Here is a 19,855-nt window from a genome sequence, read left to right as displayed (position 1 = left end):
GGGGTAAACTGTCCCTTTAAGACGACATCTTTGTTTGGTAAAGATCCCTGCAAAATAGAGGAGATTTTATCAAAGTGAATGATTTCAATTAAAATGATAATATAACGTAAAAAATAACATTCTCTCCGATTTTGCAAATCATATCGCAATTGCACTATCAGTCAAAATGATTTTGATTTGATTTAGCACATACTAAAAGAAGACAAACAAAAGTATATAAAAAAGTAACAAGAATGTACAAGTGAGACTAGAAGCCTAAAAAGCTTATCATGAGTCTCCCTCAGTTTTAAACTGAAGCAAAATAAAATTTAATTACAATTACGATTTTGAGTCTTAACATTTAGGTTCTGGTTTTATAGTATAAGTCTCACACAGATAGGTAATACCAGAAGAAAAAGAAAAAATGAAACCACTAAAGTAGTAACAGATGAAAAGATTAGCTTTAGCATTTTCAAAATCGCTCAGCCCTAGTTCCCACATAACAATGAGGCATTTCCTAGATTTCCGATGAAAACAGAAAAATCCACAGCCCCCCAACCCATGTAATATCCAGGTCCTTATGCCACTTCTGCCTTATCTCTGTGCAGCTGCTGCTGCTGCTGGCCTGAGTTATAAATGTTACATAATCAGATCAGGACCAGAACGCTTTCCCCAATCACAGAGTTCAGATCACATCTCATCTGGCTACTCCATTCTGTCTCCTCTCTACCCTACTTACTGTTACACAGGCTGCTAAAATCCCCTCACGCCAGCTCTCTCTCTCACACACACACACAGACACAGACACACAACATGATTCTGTGTCCCCACTCACCAAGCACAGAACACTCTGGCCAAACCTGGTGTTAATCACTACACAAAAAGCTCTTTACAAAGCCCAGTTAGTTCTCAGAGGGCTGTGGGGAGGAGGGGGCGGACTTGGACGATCTGATTGACTGAAGAAGGGGGGAAAAAACTTCTCATTTAGACAAAAGACAAGAGAGGAAAACTGAGGACAGGCCTGAAAGAAACTTGGGGGGCGAGGAGGAGGGGGGAAACATCGGGGTGGCCAAAAGAGAAGAAGAAGAGCTGAAAGATTTTTAAAGGGGGGAAAAATGCATCAAGATGCCTGGCTGGTTTCACCAAGTCATCCAAGTTGCCGTGGCAATGTCATGGAAACTCTAGAATGTTTCCAGATCCTGAGCGCCATGGCAACGATGTGGTAGCACACCGAGGCATGCTCCCTCCCTCGCTCCCTGCAGATTTTATGAATATCAGCAGAGATAAGCCGCTGTGTCACTCTGCTTTTATTTTGACGCCTTGAAGGCCGCAACCTTCAGCCAGATCCAAATGAATGATGTAACCGATGACAGCGTCTGCGAGCGTGGAACACAGTGTGTCTACAGTAACATAAATAAAAGACAGGCTGACTGTTGTCAATATACATTTGTCAAGTGGAAAAGTCGCAGTCTTTTTCTGAATAGCTTTTCTGTTAAGTGACTGATAGCTAAAGGATTTCCAAGGCTCGGGCGTATGTAACATCTTAGACGAATGTAAATCACGACTCCCAAGGTGTATTTCAGAAAGAAATATCCAATAAACAAGCTTAAAATTCTGTTTGAGTACCGCTAATGGCGGGCTGAAGCTTAAGATTACACTTTGCAGAGGCCTGATAATAAATTTAGCAGTTTAACTTTCAGATTATGGGTCAGTGTTAGGTAAAATTTGGATTTGGCTTTGGATGAAAGTGCCTTATAAATGCAGTCCATTAAAATTCAGCAACTAAATCCCATTTCAGACACGCACTTCATTACGTAATCGTGCTGGAAATTTTACATGTCAGTCTGATATTTGAATAAAGTCACATTTTTCATTCATGTCCTTCTCCGTCATGATGGCAATCTTGGTGGCCAATGGTCATGGTTAGACTCCTGTGTTCCTAATTCACCTAATGATGGAGATAAAATGTAATTCAACCGCAGTGTAAGCTTTAACGTCCATAAATGATACAGCCTGTCAGAACATACTGCTGATCATGATGATGTAACATTTGTTGGGGTCTCTACCAAAGAAATGTTTTCTTACATCTGGTGAAAAGAGATTTGTAAGCCAGGGCATCTCTGCAGATCTTCAGTACTTCATTATAATGCTGCTCTGTAACAAATTTTTCCTTTATCAAAAAAAAGGCAGCTTCTGTGCTCTGGATATTACACTTGACCATGTTGCAATTTTGATTATATTTACACCCCTATTCTATATACAGTCCAAACTATCTAGCGTCTTGTGAGGTATTTGAGAGTGAAACAGGACAGACAGGCAGGACATAAAGTTGAGAGGAAGTACACTGAATATTGAAAAGTGGACATGTCTTAACACGACGTGTCATGTTGTTGCAAGACAACTAAATTGAATCTAAACTCTGTGCTGCTAAAAGCTGAAGATTGACTGATGGGTGGCTGTCATGATATTGGCTATAATTGGCTAGTTCAATCCTGCATAAGCACAGGTATTTTGTTTTACAGGAAGAAAACATAATTGGATTTTGATATAAGAATACCAAAAAAAAAGTTTTCTTTGTCATTTTTTGGTATATATCGTTAAATGGGTACACGGTATGGCTGAGGATGATCCAAAAGGGTTAAAAAGGCATTTTTCACTTTATCTTGACTCTCAATACCTGACAAAACAAATTACATTCATGAAAAAATCATCTAAAAATCCAATATTACCAAGCAGTCCTGCTCACTGAGCTCAGCCCAGAGATATTAAGGGGACAGATCTGACAAACCGTACAGCAAAATCTCTCTCTTGACCAGTTTTAGCATCTCATACTACATATCAGCATCGTTAAATCCTATATGAATGCCGAAAAACAACAACTTTAGCAGAAAGATGAAGCCAGCAATATTACAGATGTCATGTCTGAAACAGGAATAGGTTGCAGCTTTCTGAACTTGCGCTCTTGAGTGGCTTCTCCTCCACTGCTACGTCAGCTGTGACTCATGGGTGTTGAAGTATTTAGAGCCATCTGCCATGACAAATCGATGCTGAAAAGCTGAAATAATTCAAAGTAATAGCCGCAAGATATAGACCACACAACTGTTACAGTATCCAGGAGATTTTTGTGTTATTATGCTGAAAATTGAGAATACCACTTTAAGACATTCAAATCGGGATTTACAGAGGTGAAACATACTTACAACTCGTCTTACATGCACATTAGGGCTGCAACTAATGATTATTTTCATTATCAACTGATCTACTGATCATTTGTCCATTAATCGATTAGTTGTTTGGGCCATAAAATTTCAGAAAATGGGGAAAAATGTTGATTACTGTTTCCCAAAGCCCAAAATATCACCCTCAAATTTCTAGTTTTGTCCAAACATGTTCAGTTTACTCTCATAGAAGAGTAAAGAAACCTGAAAATACTTGTATTTGAGAAGCTGAAATCAGAGAATAGTTAATGAATAGTTGGCAATTAACATTTACAAATGGTATATAAAACGCACCGCTGTCCTTCAGGCCGTTCTCCTCGATGGTCATCTGCTCGGCGAGCTCAGAAAGCGACTCGTCTATGGTGTGGCTACCTCGTAGCGTCTGAGAGAGACGTCGCTTGAACCGCTTCATCTTTTCCATAGAGCTCTCGGGAAGGGGAGGCCTGAGGACGACAAGTAACACATATATGAGTTGTGGTTTCCGTAAGCCATGTAAGATAATGACAAGAAGCGATACAGCTGGTTTTAGTTACAGAGGAACGCTGCCACTATCTGTAAACTGTAGTGTGTTTGATGCGGGCCTTGACATTTCACTGATAAAATCTGCAAACTCAATCTTCAGAAGAATACGGCTCATCCGCCTGCAGCCGTGTTTCACAATCACAGATCAAGAGTTAAACTGAAATCAAAGACGCAGGTATATGACTCGGCGAACAATGACACAGACAAATCAGCACTCTGACGTTAATTATGACTCAGCTCATTCAGGCACATTACTTCACATTCTTCCCTCTGGGAAAACATGACAGGTCGGTGAGAGATTCTTACGGCTGGGTTTGGAGTACGGTCCCTGGCACACCGGACTGTAAAAGCAAATCCTAAACCAGGGGGATTTGCTGGTGAATGGAGCAGGACTAGCCTGGGCCACATCGAGTCCACATCACACATTCCAGCCGCATTTACTGTGTGCATGAGAGTAACTGATTGTGAGAGCTGGAGACAGTATGTGTGCGGTGTGAGAGAGTTTGTGTCAGGACAGAGGGGGGAGAAAAAAAAGATTTCAAATCAAGACAGAAGAAGATGTCTGGGAGTATTTGTCAGGGGCAGATTACAAGCAGCCTCTCCCTGTGACCTAAATGTAGAGATCATGACTCCACTACTACTGCAGATCTGGACAAGTGTCTGTCTGCAGCGATGATGAGTAAGGCCAGACATGAAAACACATGAGTAGCGCAGCTCCTCAGGGCTCGCCGCCTGTCAACTATTCCCCAGTGACAGCCTTTTGTCTCCCAACTATCACTCATAACCTGAATTCTGGGACGACAACAAGTTACTCACTCAGACAGAGCCATCAGTCAAATAGTGGAAAAGTTTTCCTTTAATGCCTTTGGGGAACATGTTAGCAGAATAGGGTACGGCTCAAACAAAGGCTGCCCTCTAAATGCTGATGATTTCATTCATCAGGTAAAGGGAGAGGTTCACATTAAATCTTTCTTAAGGCAACACTCAAATGGCTATTAGGGGCGTCACGACTGTCCAAGTTCACGATTCAATGACAGTGATGGCTATGCCATTGTTAAGGCGGAGATGTACTTGCTTTTAACTACGCGTTCGCATACGCACCCCTGCGCTTCATGGCTGCCTCGCGTATCCTGCGTCAATTTGGAGCGATGGTTGCGCGCGTCCTCAGTAATTAGCACTACGCATACACGAACGCAAACGCATGGTTAAACAGCAAGTATATCTCCGGCCTTAGACTATAGAGCACGGCTCAACAGTAAGGATTGCCCACTTGCCCATGGCAAGTCGGGCAATTAAATCTGGCAGGTCACCTACCCATCTGGGCAAGAGGTGAAAAAAATTTTATTTTTTGATAATAGATTAGGCTAATTGTTAAAGTAATTGCTTCCTTCCTTCCTTCCTTCCCTCGAATATGGAGATTTTCCACTTTTTGTTGTTTCTTATCAAATTAAACTGCACATTTTTTGCTTTTTGGACTGACAAAATGCATAATTTAAAGACATCACCTTAGACTTTGAAAAACTGGGATGGACATTTTTCACTATTTTCTATAGATGCTGCAGCCCTAGACACACACATGACAATTAACTTTAGTCTTTGTTGTTATTTACTAATACCTGCTAACAAGACAATTTGTACTGAAAATTTTACTTTTGACACATACATTTCTGGAAAATAACATTAATCTTGAACCCTGAAGAGTCTTGATTTGTAAAGATCAACAGATTATTGGTTTCATGCCCTGTATTTACATTTTGAAGTTCTTCTTAAACACTTTTGAAGTGTTGTTTTGTTTTCATACATGTGGTGGACACACACACTTTTGAAGTTGTTGGTTGTTGTAATTTTTCTTCCTGTCCATACTGGCTGCACGGAGATTGCTGAATTTTAAATGTATTTTTTTCACAGAATGAGGACTGAAGCAAAGAAGAAATATGAGGTTTAAGAAATGACAAATCAAGTGGGAGTTTAAGTCTTTTAGAATGAAATTCCCTTTTTTGTGCTTCCCCAGACAGTGTTTTCTTGCCGTACTGCAGCAAAGAAATTGCAACACATAGAGAGAATTTCTAAATAAAAGGGCAATAATTTTGGTAAATACCCATTTGATTTGTGCTGAAGCCTCATATCTTCCTCAATCTTGGTCAGTATGGAGAGACAAAAACAATGAAAGTGTTTATAAACTGTTTCATTGTAAATGAAGGCATTTGAGTATTGTTTTAAGACAGACTTCAAAACATGTGAACCAATCCTTTAAAAATCCCAGATTTGAAGTTAAACATTGTCCTGACTCAAAATGGGGCTGCACCTAACAACATTATGAATTCATCTGGTCATTGTTTATTCTGTTAAAGGACTGGTAACCTATTCTGGGGAAAGACAGTTGATTATTCTGTCTCATTACCAGTTCGTCAAGTACTTTGTTTGGGACATAATCAACTATCTTACTAACCTATGACTGGCAAAGTCTCCTGTCACAAGCTTGATTTTCAGAAGACTAAAAAACAGAGCCAAAAGGAGGAGCAGAAGTCTTGTTTTCTCTCAGACCATTAGATTACACTTAAATGTTATTATGGAACATTTTCCCACTGATGCCAAAAATAAAGTCTCTACCCCAGCTTTAACTGTTAGTCTGAAATGTCACAAAATTGAGAAGAAAAAAAAAATCTATCTATCTTCAAAGTTATGAGGGCCTGAGGACATGTCCCCAAATTGCTAGTTCTGTCAGTCCAGCAAACCCCAACCCAAACACACTCAATTTACAACAATCTGAAACAGAAAAGCAGCAAATCCTCACACACGAGTAGCTGGAAATTTGTGCTTGATAAATGACTTAAATGATTAAAAGATAATCAAAACTGCTGTTGTTAATTGCAGTGGAGATTTGGACAAAAAAGTCCAACAGACAACGGCAGCAGCAAATCAATGGACAAGATTGTTTTTTAAACATGGTGCTATGATTTAAAACTTAAATTTCACACAGACAGCTCACAAACATATGTCTGTGAAGATACAGAATCTGGGGTGAGAAAGAGGCCGTGCAGCTGCTGAATCATCTGTAAGTTTAGAGCTGAAGCAACTGTGTTTTAAAAAGTTTGCACTCTGAGTTTCAAGAGGCAGTGAGCCTGTCCCCATTCCCTCCACACAGCGGACAGCAGCAACCGTCTGTCTGGACTGGGCTGAAGGCCAAAGCAAACTGGGACAGCGCAAAGACGAAATATTAAACAGAAGATCATGAGAGCTTAAACTGCACAGGGTCAAGGAAACCTCATATTTTAACAGCTTCACATAGAAGTGAGGTAGCTAAAAAGTCTTAACCAAAACACCCAAAAAAAATCATGTATCATGACAGTAAAATGCATCCAAGGACGTCCTGTTGGTTGACAGATTTAGAATGAGTTCCTGGTTTGATTCTAGCCAGTAATCTTTGTCACATGCCGCCCCCTTCTCTCTAAATCTATCTAAAAAATTACATCCAGCGGGCTCATGGCTACCAAGTCACCTAAACCTGCTTAAACATGCAATAACTGATTTTTGGAGCAATCTGGGCGCAGCAGAAACAAGCTGTGAATACAACAGTGACATATCATGACCTGTTTAGTCTGTTTGACAAACTTGTTAGAAACAGTGGCCTATTTATGCTTCCAGCTGTTACAGGGCAACATTAGCATTCATTTTGATGCATGTGTCTGGGTATGTGCTGAATTAAAGTCCCATATTCACTTTCTTTTAGCTCTGCTTTTGTTCTCCGCCACCTCCTGAGGGAAATCTCCGTCTCTTTAGCTGCTAAATGCTCTACTGTGTTCACCAGCTTGATGCTAACTGTGTTTGTCTGCTGTCTGGTGCAAGTACAGTGGGTTTATCGAGCTTTTTTTTGCTGAAAACAGCTTCCTGCCGCAGGCAAAAACAATGCTGAGAGAGCAGCAAGAGAAGAAAAACAGAAAAAATCTACAGAGGTACTTGGTGCTGGGTATTGTTTTGCATTTTTCAATACTGATATCAGTATCATGGTTTCGATACCAGTTTCTGAACCTTTTTTTTTTAGACTGAATTGTTCAGCAAAAAGACAAATATATTACACCTCACGTAAGCTGTTTAAAGACCTGGTAGTAAAAAATAAACCAATAATCCCTTTTTTTTGGTACTCAGCAGCATTGAAGCAATTCGGTCGGTGCCATAAAAGTATCAAAGTTTGATGTCCAACTCAAGAGGTACAACTGGACTTTTGTTGTCCAGCTGTTCTCTTGTTCTCTACTTTTGAGGATACATTTTATAATTTGGTCCTTTATTCTGAATTGGGATTTCCTGTGAGAGGAAAAGTGCACATATCCAATATCAAAGTTTCATTCTGGCAAATCTTCAGGATCAGCGAGTAAAAAGGATGGAGCACTCTTCTCCACTACAGACTTACTTTTTTTTTTTTTTTTAAATCAGACTGGTCAGAATATGTATTTTTACATAATAATCTTGCCTTGCCTTGCGCCGCTTTCGTCCAACTTTTGCGCCCTTAGTGAAGCAACAATCAATCTAATTATTCCAGGAGCCTAGATGAGGCAGAACGTCAACTCGACTGTCATAACAGCTTCACATCAGTCATGACACATCAACTCCAGCATGGGCAAGCAGTCTGTCATCTCCTGAACAGCTCACTGTGTTACCCACTCTCCTGCTGCAGCCTGCAACATGTGCTCCAGACACAAAAAGTACACTCATAACTCAGATGGAAAATTATTTATTCACCATGGTTGAAGGGTGCCCTGAAGGGGACAACTTACCCATCAAAACGTGGGTAATTTAAGAGGCTCTGCATAAAGAGTTATGAGTTCATGGTGACTGTTTTCTGTGTTTTTCGCCCATAGCAAGACACACATTTGATATACAGTTCCCAGCATGTTTTGGATTTTGATGTGAAGTAACATTCTGGTTAGACCTGAAACAGCTGCAGGTTGGACAAAACAAGACATCTGATCACGTCACTTTAAGTTCTAGGAACTTACTGACTATTTTTCACTTTCTGCTGACTTTTGGTTATGGATGCACAATAATATGGGCCAATAAAGCTTTTGGGAGACCAACAGTCCAAAACCCAGGGACTCTTCATTTATTATCAAAAATGACAAAGAAATGCAGCAAATCCTTAGTTTTAAGAATCAAGGGCCAGCAAATGTTTGACATTAATGCTTGGAAATGGACTGAAACAATTTATTGATTATCAAAATAGCTGACAGTAGCAACTAATTTAACTGATTTCTCGATCGATAGTAGGCATAATAATGCAATAATTCCACTATAATACATGCTTGATGTTGATTTACAAGTAGGTAGAAAGAAAATGCATATATCGATATGTGCAACTGCCACATTGGATCCGTTATTGTGCACCCCTACTTCTTGTAGATTAATTACAGAAAAAAAATGCAGAGTGTTTGCTCACTGTGTTTTGAAAAATTCACAGTAAATACTAGTGTAAACCCAACGCAGGCACAACAGCAACATGGGTTTGTTTGCATCACTGAAAACGTTGACATCATAAAGGTGACTCATTTCCGTTTGTATCAGCACTGTTTGAACATTTTCAGCATATTATAAGGAAACCATGATAATACTGATAACTGTGGTTATTTTGGTCACTTAGTCACAATGATATGAAAATTTTACATCATTTGATGTCTATTCTGATATTACTCTGGACAACCAAAACCACCATAATGTGTTTACCATCATTGGGATAACCTCAAATCAGGATTATCTGGCACCAGGTTGGGACAAACTGACAGGACATTTATTCTCTGTTGGTTTTTGCAGTCAATCTCTGTTCAGTTTCCATGGCAATATCCAGAATCCCCTCTTAATTTATGAATGTATATGATGGGGCACATTAACGTCTCATAAATAACCGGGATATGACCCACTCTCCAGCAGACTCTGTGGATACAAATCACTTTCTGAATGTTCCATGGAAAGTTAATGGCTGCAGCAGCAGAGAGGGGGGCTGCTGTCTACTGCGTGCACCCGTATCCGCTGGCCCACGTTCCTGCTCTGGGATAGAGCGCGGAGCTTTGGACATGATCCGTGCTCCGAGCCTTATCCCTGCTCCCCTAAGTAGGCCGGTCTGAGGTCTGAGCTCCAGATCTGCTGGGAGGGGGCCAGTGAGGAGGAGGAGGAGGAGGGAAATGTGGGGTTGAGCGGAGGGGTCCGAGCGCTGCGCTGCTGATTCGGGATTTGTTGCCACGGCAACCCCACTGCTTTTTCCATGTTGAAAATGCAGAGCACGGCAGGAGACTGCATGCATGCTGATTTTCCGTCTCACACCGTATAGCAACCCCAACCCCCCTCTACCCCCCTGACTACGTCTGCATTTTCATCCCCTAAACCAACAATCAATACCCTCTATAAGGACGACTCTCTCCTCACAGACTGACATCTCCAGCTGTATGCTAAATTTCATTTTCCACCTCTGTTTTCTTGGCAGTACAGTCTGCAGGAGGTAGAGGGGTGGATGCAGCAGGGGAAACAGCAGAGAGGAGGGGGGTGGAGGCATTATGGATGCTGCAGCAGTGGTGACAATAGACATATGCCTCATATGGATTCTGTTCTTTTCCTGTTGCAGCCGCCAGCGAACAGCGACTGTGCTGATGATGATGAGCAGAGGGCTACTAAAAGGGCAAGGCCAGAGTTCCCGCTGTGAGAAACCGCAAACCCCCCACAGCAGTCCTGTGATGCCAGACTAGAGCTCCACAAGCCACCATGACTGCAGCAGAAGTCGGCGCGATTGTCCCACTTCTGCCGGATGAACTAATCACACCATAGCCACCATCGCTGCCACAGGGCGACTGCTGTCTGGGCCACCCGCAGAAACAGGAAAAGCAAGGTCGCAACCTCTGTGTGACCCCTCCAAGGTTCAGTAAACCACCTAACGTCACTGCCTTCAGGAGGACGGGGGTCCTAGAAAACGCCTCCCCTGGCTCTTACAGAAGACAGAGAACAAGCGTGACTGTTGGCATGAATCACGGGTGAGCTCAGCTCTGCTTTTGTAAAGAGCAGCCTTTTCTCATCCTGGCCAAGACAATGAGGACATGAGTGAGGAGCTGGCTCCATTATGGAGGCCTTATATAAAGGCTGCATTGTGCACAGTAAAAAAAAAAAAAGTAGGCTTTTTCAGGAGCGCAGGAGGTAGGTAGTGGTGTGCTGCGTGGTGCTGAGCATGACAGCCAGGCATGCTTCCCCCACACACACTGCAGCAGGTGAGGCGTTACTTCAACAGTGAGATCAGCTTTGATCTGAACTACAGCCACAAAAACTCTCATAATATTTGCCTATTTTCCATCCTCACAGACACACACTCTCTCCGCAGCCTGCTTTCACACTTGTCACACGTGTCACCTGTTTCTGCAGGGCTGAGTGGTGCTGACAGACAGACCGTGGTGGTGTGTGTATGTTTGTGTGTGTGTGTCGGGGGGGAAATAGGCTACAACAGACACCTCAGCCGGAGCCTGCGGCCGAAGGAGGCCAGGCCAGCCCGGTGACGCACAGCCACAGATCTCACAGGCAATAAGATTCAACACTAGCTGATTAACACAGCTGCTATGGTTACAGCAGCTTGAGTGACAAGCCTGCTCCCCTCTAAGTGCCCCGGCACTTCAACACTGCAGGTTCGTAGCTGCAGTTTAATAGTTTGCTGAGCTGTTATATGGTTTTGTAGACTCCAGGTGTTGCAAAGTTTGCAACCTGCAAAGTCATAAGGCTGTGTTCCCATACTTAGGGCTTAGTATTTTCATTATTGATCTATTCAGGGCTGCATGATATGACAATATATGCCGTGTGATGGTAGAAATATGTCTGTTGTTTCATATTATTAAGCTGTATTGTTCTGTTGTGTCACAAATCACACTCTTTACGCCAGTATTTTTGATCATTTGGAGAACGCTCCACATGGCACGGAGGTAGGCAGGAAATTTGCATGAAGGCAACAAATAAACAAACATGGAGGAGCGTGAACGTGACACACAACTGGGAAATTCTGATAAGGAGGAAGACTCAGACCAGCCAAGACAAAATGCATCTGAAGGAGCTCATACCTAAAAGAGGGCCGTACTCTGCAAATTATGCAGCAGACAAGGCCCCACAACAGAACTGATTAAACAGAAAATATATCATTATAGCAAGATATTTATCATTATCATTATCAAATACGGTCATTGGGATATGAAATTTTGGTCATACGAAACAGTCCTAGATTACTTACTTAAAGCTACTACAAGGAACCTAAACACCGAGTTGATTTTGGAGGCCCCTGTGGACAAAAGCAGTAGTGTTTCCATCGTAATAACCACAAGATATAACTTCAAAAATAAGATTATCTAAATAAATCTAATAATCTCCTCCTGATTCTGTTTAACTGGCTAATGAACCACTCCCTGTAACTTTGCCTGGGAAACGTGAACACAGGCTCGTTCATCTGATTTCACGGAGAATCTGACCCGCTGTCAGGTATTAAGAACAACTTAACAGAAATAGCCAATCTTCCCGCAGATGGTCTCATTAATGTAAAAGGACAGAAAAACACCAGTGCTGCAAGAATGAGTGAGTTAATCAGTAAATAGTTTGATAATCGACTGATCGTTAAAGTCATTGTTCCAGACAAAAACATCTGGCTCAAGCTTCTCAAATGTGAGAATTTCCGTGTTTTCTTGGTCTTCCATTATAGCTAATTGAATATTTTGGGGTTCTGGTTGGACAAAACAAGACATCTGGAAGTGTTTGTTTATTTGTTTTACAGACCACATGATTAAAGAAAATATTAAGCTGATCAATCAGTAATGAAGATATTTTAAAGCTGCAGAACTTAAATGTCCTTGCAGGGCACCTGGATTCCAGAGACTGTAAGAATCCATCTTGCCAGGCATCAATTTAATGTGCTTGTTGTCCAACTGCAGTGGTTCAGCATCCTATGAAGAACTACTGTCAGCTAGGGGCGTGGTTTAGGTGTGACAACAGCAAAACAAAACAACAACAAGAGATTAGCGCTAGAGCATCAGTTAGGCTTATATCAGACCTAGAGAGTATTTCTACATTGTAGGAAGACTAAAGGATGACAATGATGGCTTTTCTCGATATAAAATCTGTTTTCGCTCTTTTCTCCACTCGACAAGACTTTGACTCCGTCTTATGTTTCCTTGATCGAATTTAACCGTTGATAAACGGCGAATAACAGATGGTTCATTCAATCACCTTCCAAGTATTTCTTTGAACACGCTGCGCTTTTCCAAACAGTTTCCATGGACGACTTCCCAGATGGTTCTGTGTAACAAACCATCTGCCGTGTCAGGTTAGCCCTAAAAAAATACCTTTTACAATTCCAACAGCTGAAGGTCACATCTTATGATCGCTCGTTTTACCTGACAAACTGTTCAGGGTTTTACTGTAAGACCACCTCCTGTAACATCAGGAAAAATTTATACACTCTTATGAAACGCAACATTACACTTTAGGTAAAATTAATACTTGCACTGTTTCACACAGCGAATGCCACATATTTAATGCGTTTAGTGTGACTACTGTTTAAATTGATCACGAAATATGACACATACAGGAAACTACAAAAGGTCCAGGATCTGGGTGGCCGAGTACCACCCCGATTAAAAACTTTCCTGGGGGAAATTGGGTGCAAAACAAAAAGCTATTCAATTTCAAAAGATATAAAAGGAAACAGGAACAAGAGGAAGTTTGGCATTTTAGCCTGATCCCTAACTTAATTAATCGGTTCTCAAAATCATTGTAGGGACAAACAACTCTTTATTTCAGCCTAACCAACAGCTTTATTATTTTTGGCATTCCCCCGCATGACTCTATAAAAGTCCTGTCACAGAAATAATACTTTTACTAGCACTATCATTTTTCTAGATAAATGTAGGCTCACATAACCGGGCTTTTCCCGAGGTTTGCCTGAAATATACAATTATACCAAGAATTATCCTAAAAAAAGAAGTTGTTTAAAAAAAAAATCAAAATGCAAAATAGATAAGAATCTTCTCATCGACATAGCTAAACCACGACTTTAACTTCACACGATTTAAATGAAAACAATATATCTAAAGCACCCTTACTCTTCATGATAACACAGTTTGTGAATGGGATGAAAGGCGAGCATGAATTGTGACAGATAAGCCTTGTGGACCCAGCTGAGTTCAGAGCAGGGCGCTGAGATCAACAGATAGGGCCTGATATGATCAGACAGGCAGCAGACTACTGTCACTCCAAAGTAATACTTTTTTCCTTTGTTATTCAATCTCATTTTTTTTTGGAAAAACGTCCATGTTTTTCTGGTTGGAATCCTCTAGAGGTAAAATGAGGAAGAAATAAAACATGATTCAGACTGGATCTTGAAATTTTCACGCTCACATGATTTATTTCTCTCCGTGAAACCATATATTTAGATATATTGATAGCGTTCATTTATTCTAGATAAAAGGCAGAATGATTATCGCTCCTTATGTTTGGCTCATTAGGGAGATAATCGCCCAGGCAGGGACTGGATCCGAGCCCGAGTCAAGTCACCTGGCGTCCGTTTGTGAGCCGAGCATTAGCATCAGAGAGAGCGGCAATTAGCCTCCCCTCCCTGCCCGTCTGCGCTCATCGCACCAGCAGGTCCTGATAGCCTTTCATGGCTGTTAAAAGAGAACAACAGGCCACACTGCTATCTAACTAAGGGCAGACGGCAGGATGGGGTTATCAGAATATCAGTCTCCATATCAAACTGCAAACACAAACAGCTCTCAGTAGCTTTTGTAGTAATTTCAGACAGCCGGCATGCCAGGGAGGCACAGCTGTGTGTTACAGCAAACTCTGCAGAAAGTTAAGGAGGAGATAACGTGTTTGTAACTGACTTTTTGTCTGTTAGGGCTGCAATGATTAATCAATTAGTTATTAACTACAAAATTAAATAACCAACTATTTTGATAACCGATTAATCCTTTTGAGTACGGCTGCAAAAGTTTGTGCATTTTCTTTAACTGTTGGTTTAAAACACTAACAAACGATTAATCATCAATAATTAATAAGATATAAAACACTGATCCAACATTTTTCTTTCATTCTCTGACTGAGAAACACAAAGCGTGAAAGACTGAAAATCATCACATTTGAGAAGCTAAAACCAGCAGATGTTTGTCAGTTTTTGTCAACTTATCTTTAACGGATGTGCGTTTTAGAAAAGATTAAATACTCAGAGGGTAAACTCAAAATTTTCATACTGCATGGCATCCTTTGGTACTTTATGTTGAAAGACTTAAGATTCTCCTGCAAAATTAGGCAGGATCTATAGTTTTTATTGTTCATGAATAGCCCTCCCCAGGGACCACTGTTGTTTTCAATTTGGCATCTTTATAATCTCCTATAGATTGTTTCTAATATATTATCTTGTAAAGGCAAAAACAAGGAAAATGTCTGCTGTGAGATAAAAAAAAAAAATGCTTAAAAAAAAAAGAAGAAATCATTGTGGGAAAACTTTGTCTTTCTGACTTTTGACTAGTGAGAAACTCACTAAGCTCTGAATTAAGTTTGAAATTGATCATGTTATTACGAATGAAACCAAAATGTATTTTTAGCCGTCGAACAGTGGTCTACTTTGTCAATCCCTGATTATAAAAAGCCTACTGAGCCATGGCTGATTGGGCCTGGGGGTTTCTAAATTCAGCTAATTAAAAAACCAAACACAGGGATTTAACAGGGTTTTTCATTAAACCAGTGAGAACTTAATTATGAACACCTCAGCACATCTCAAATATGTGAAGCTATGCTGGCTATAATAACGTTGGTTTGGATGAAGGGGTGTGTGTGTGTGTGTGTGTGTCTGCTTCCAAATAAAGACCAGACAAGTGTTCAGACGGCTCCCGCAAATCCTGCCAAGAGTGACGGGAAAAAAGGCAATATTTGTCCCTCACCTGTTTCAGACATTAATACCTCAGATGACGACCCAGATATGTGGTGTAAGTTATTACTGTATAACTCAATCAAACAGGTTCTGGGGCCAGCTGGCTCAGCGGCCGCAGTGGGGTCTTTACCGCCACCAGACACCTCCAGATTCACAGACGGAGAATCAGGGAGTGGAGGCGGCCAAACTTGCAAGCAGCAGCAGCATTTGTCTTGTGCGGCAACTGCATGTGAGAAGCCTGCGCTGCATGCCGGAGCCGGAGTTCTTGTGTTAATGCAGCAAAGAAAAGAGGAAGAGTTTGTATTCACGGCTATCTATAGATAGGAGTGGTGCCTGTGACATGGCAGCTGCTCCCCAGAGAGAGGTGACACATTAACCTTCAGCCAGCTGTCTTGGCCTGCTGCTTAAACATGAGCTCACACACTCCGAGAGGACGCACACTTGTGTTTGCAAAACCTTAAAGGCATTTCACCTAAAAGTGTGGGTCAGATAAGAGAAGACGATACGGTCTGAATGAGAGAAAACTTCAAAATCACCTAAATGTGATCTTATCAAAAATGCATTTTTCAGTAGGGGTGTAAATTACAAGTTATGACACAATATTTGCTGATATCACAAAGTCTGTTGTGATTTGATTCAATTCAGGGGCCTGCAGTCTTTATCAGATGATATCATACGTCCAACACTTTTATGACTGAAGTTCGCAGAAATCTGTGACACAGACATGTCACAGGAATTTCAAAATAAAGGCGTATTTTAAAGATGATGACACAGGCCGATGCTTTCACTTTGCATCGACCACATTGGATTGTCGCACAATGAATCAATATGTCGATACGGATCAATGTATCGTTGCACCCCTACTTTGTAGTAACAGGCATTTTGTGAGGGGAAAAAAGAGATAAACCTCGCACAAATTACAACAGAAAATCTGACCAATTGAAATGACAAATGTAAAAAAACTTAAGTGGCAATAAGCAATATAAACTGGCACAAATCCATATAAATGTCAGCATTAAATTTAAAACAGAATTATATAAATATCACTTAAAATAGCACTTTCAAAACATTTTTGACTAACAGATTTGCACTAGTCAACAAAAATCTTGACAGTCAACTTTATAAACTTCAAGATGTTGCGATCAGGTCATTTTGACCCACTTGGATTTCTTAGGATGTTTGATATTTTATAAATGACATATTGATAAGACTGGAAGTGTGGGGTCATGTCATATAATGCCTGTACTATTAGAAACAGAATTAAAGTTGTACAAAAACTCAATTAAGTTTGGTTTGAAATCATTCTGTGCTCAAAAGCAGAGAATTCATCCCTGTCAAAAACACATCCATGTATGTGTATGTCCTCACACACCCATACACATACTGGACCATCATCTGATCTGCACTGGGACTCGAGGGATCAGCACCGCGTGGCTACAGCTGTTTCACAGCGGGTCAGGTTACCCTGCCACCACCATCCCCAAGGCCCTCACCAAGGGAACGACCCCCACGTCAAACCAACACACACACACACAGAGCACACAGCTCCCTGCCCTCCTGCAGGTACCCTATTCGGCACCAGGTATTTTCAGCCCAGAGCCGAACAACACACGTCCGCCTGAAGCTCCTGGAAGATGCACATCACACAAGGAAGCTCAACAGCTTGTGGCTGTCAAACTGAAACCTGCTCACAGGAAATGAGAGAAAGCGCTACGACAGCTCTTCCATTCAGCTATCAGCAAAAGTATATCAACTGTAAATAGTGACAAGTGTTACTGGGTAATGAAGTCCCGACCAAAATGCTTCCATAGCACAGCATCAGAAACTGTCACCGGCAATTAATACTTGCTTCTTTACTTATTTTTTGAAGAAAATAGTACCAAAAATACATAGTTTGAGGGCATTGTGAAGTGATGAGGGACCACAGCTGATGAAAGTCTATCTGACGTGACTCATGTTCATGGACGAGGTAATATTCAAGTTTTATTCACGCTACATTTAGTCACATTCACTGACTTCCTTCCTCGCACTCTGATGTATCCTGTGTTTTACCAGAAGTTACGACAAGGAAACACACCATTACCTTGAATAAATTTATTTGAAGATTGTGGGAAACATTTGGGATAGTGGAAGTACACAACTCATCAAATTATATAACATATGTCTAGTGTTTTTAGACAAAATGTTACATATTACGGCCCTAAATAATTTTTTTTACTGCAGTTATCTGAGCTAAGTTCTTGTTTGAGTGTGAAACTAGTGTGAAAAATCAGTCATCATCAGTCAACGAAAAATTAATCAGACACTCTGATAATTGATCAATCATTCAAGTAATCTTGCCAGAAATTAACTTAATTAGGTCCTAACTTCTTAACTGTGATCATTTGCTGGATATTCTTTGTCTTCTGTGATCGTAAACTGAATATTTTGGGCAAAGCAAGAAAATGTAAGACGCACGTGCATTGAATGATACAATATCCTTTGCTGAAACGACTTGTCGATTGATCGTTTAGTTGTCCACTACTAAATAAAAAAAAAGACAAAGATGAAAAAGAGTGTCAAAATTCTCTGACTTCAGCTTCTTAAAGGTGAATATTTTTGACTGTTGTTGGTTCTCTGCAACAGAAAACTAAAAAAAAAAAAAAACCTTCGGGCTGTGGAGAAAACAAGACATTCGGAAAACACTGATCAACACTTAATTGTCATTTTCTGACATTTTATGGACCAAATAGCTAATTATTTATTGAAAAAATGGTTGACAGATTAATTGATAAGCAAAATAATAGTTAGTTGCAGCCCTGTAAGTAGCACTGAGCAGGTTGTTAATTAAAAAAAGAAAGACAGCGATCCTATTTTGGGTGTCTAAGACTTTTTTTGTTTGACGAGGTATTGAAAGAGGCATCGAATAATGTTTTTTTTTTACACTAATATTATATCAAAGTTTCACCCTCTGGTATCATGAGTACAGAAAACTTCAAATTTGATTGTTTTATATGGGAATTTACGTAAATGTAATCATATAGCATGTCCTCAGTCACCTTTGACAAACACTGTTAACAACATGACTCATACACGAGAACAATAAATGTGGTAATAAATATGTAACCACATCTGGCTCCTGGGTTTTCTCACACCAAATGAACTTCCTCATCAGTTTGCCATGAGCATCCCTCCCCCCTCCAGAACAATGATGTCTTCCTTTTGGACATCCTGCTCACTTCACACTCATCTCTCACCCCACACACACACACACACACACACACACACACACACACACACACACACACACCACAATGCAGGTTAAGTACAGGAATTCAACGAGAGCTGCCTCTAGGAGTCTTTCTTCAAACTGTTTCCCATGCAGGCTGCTGCTGCTGCTGCTGCTGCCCTGACCTTCCTACAACAGCTGAAATGGCTTAAAGCTGTAAAAAACCGTTGATGGAAAGTAACTAAGTACATTTACTCAAGTACTGCACAGAAATGCTTGATAATTTCTTTTTTTCTGCTGCTTTATTCTTCAACTCCACAACGACTGAGAGGGAAATATTATCCTTTATACTTCACTTCATTTATTCAACAGCTTTAGTCACTAGTTACTTTTAAGATGAGGATTTTACACAATGGATAATACAACAAACTTTTATAAAACCAGTGGTATCAAACCTTTTTGGTTTCCGATATCTTATAGTAAGGGTCACAATTCAGATGTCTGTTAACTTGTCTGTTAATTGATTTTTCACTCTAAACTTATAAAAAAAAAATCAAGGATTAGAGAAAAAGTACAAAAACTGGAGAATATATGTGCGTCAGAATTTTGTTTTCTTTTGTTCGTCTCCCATTAATCATCTCACAACCCCTCAGACATATCAGATTTCCTGATAAGGAGCGTTAAGTAGGTCCACCTACAGCAGCAACAACAGTAACATGCTGCCAAAACATTGATGCTTCAGCATTAATAATCTAATGATGGCCTGTACATCATGTATGTATCAGTCTGAGACACTTTATCAATACATTTATTTTAAAAATTCAGTTTAATTTTGTTGCAAATACTTCTGTACGTTTACGTAAAGACCCTCTGAAGAACAGGCTTATTTTGCTTTTTTTCCCAACTTTCTATGCATTCATGTTTGTCTTTGCTAAGCTCAATTTGTGCTTACGTCAAATGCACAGTATCTGTTTTTTCAGCACAAACTCAGCTGTAAGT

General features: G+C 40.5%; 1 protein-coding gene across 2 annotated transcripts in view; it reads right to left on the bottom strand.

Annotated features, from left to right (window-relative positions):
* Positions 1–19,855, bottom strand: part of LOC146316881 (cyclin-dependent kinase 17-like) — a 44,841-nt gene that overhangs the window by 23,202 nt on the left and 1,784 nt on the right. For both annotated transcript variants that reach the window (XM_084733343.1, XM_084733342.1), the window contains exon 2: positions 3,492–3,640. In XM_084733343.1, the coding sequence (XP_084589469.1) occupies positions 3,492–3,618 (127 nt within the window). In that variant the 5' untranslated portion in view covers positions 3,619–3,640. The remainder of the gene's footprint in view (positions 1–3,491; positions 3,641–19,855) is intronic.

The sequence above is a fragment of the Lutjanus erythropterus genome, chromosome 13, assembly GCF_056507025.1.
Source record: "Lutjanus erythropterus isolate fLutEry1 chromosome 13, fLutEry1.hap2, whole genome shotgun sequence".
Lineage (NCBI taxonomy): Eukaryota > Metazoa > Chordata > Actinopteri > Lutjaniformes > Lutjanidae > Lutjanus > Lutjanus erythropterus.
Note: the sequence above shows the minus strand (reverse complement) of the source record. Positions and strands in the feature narration are given on the sequence as shown.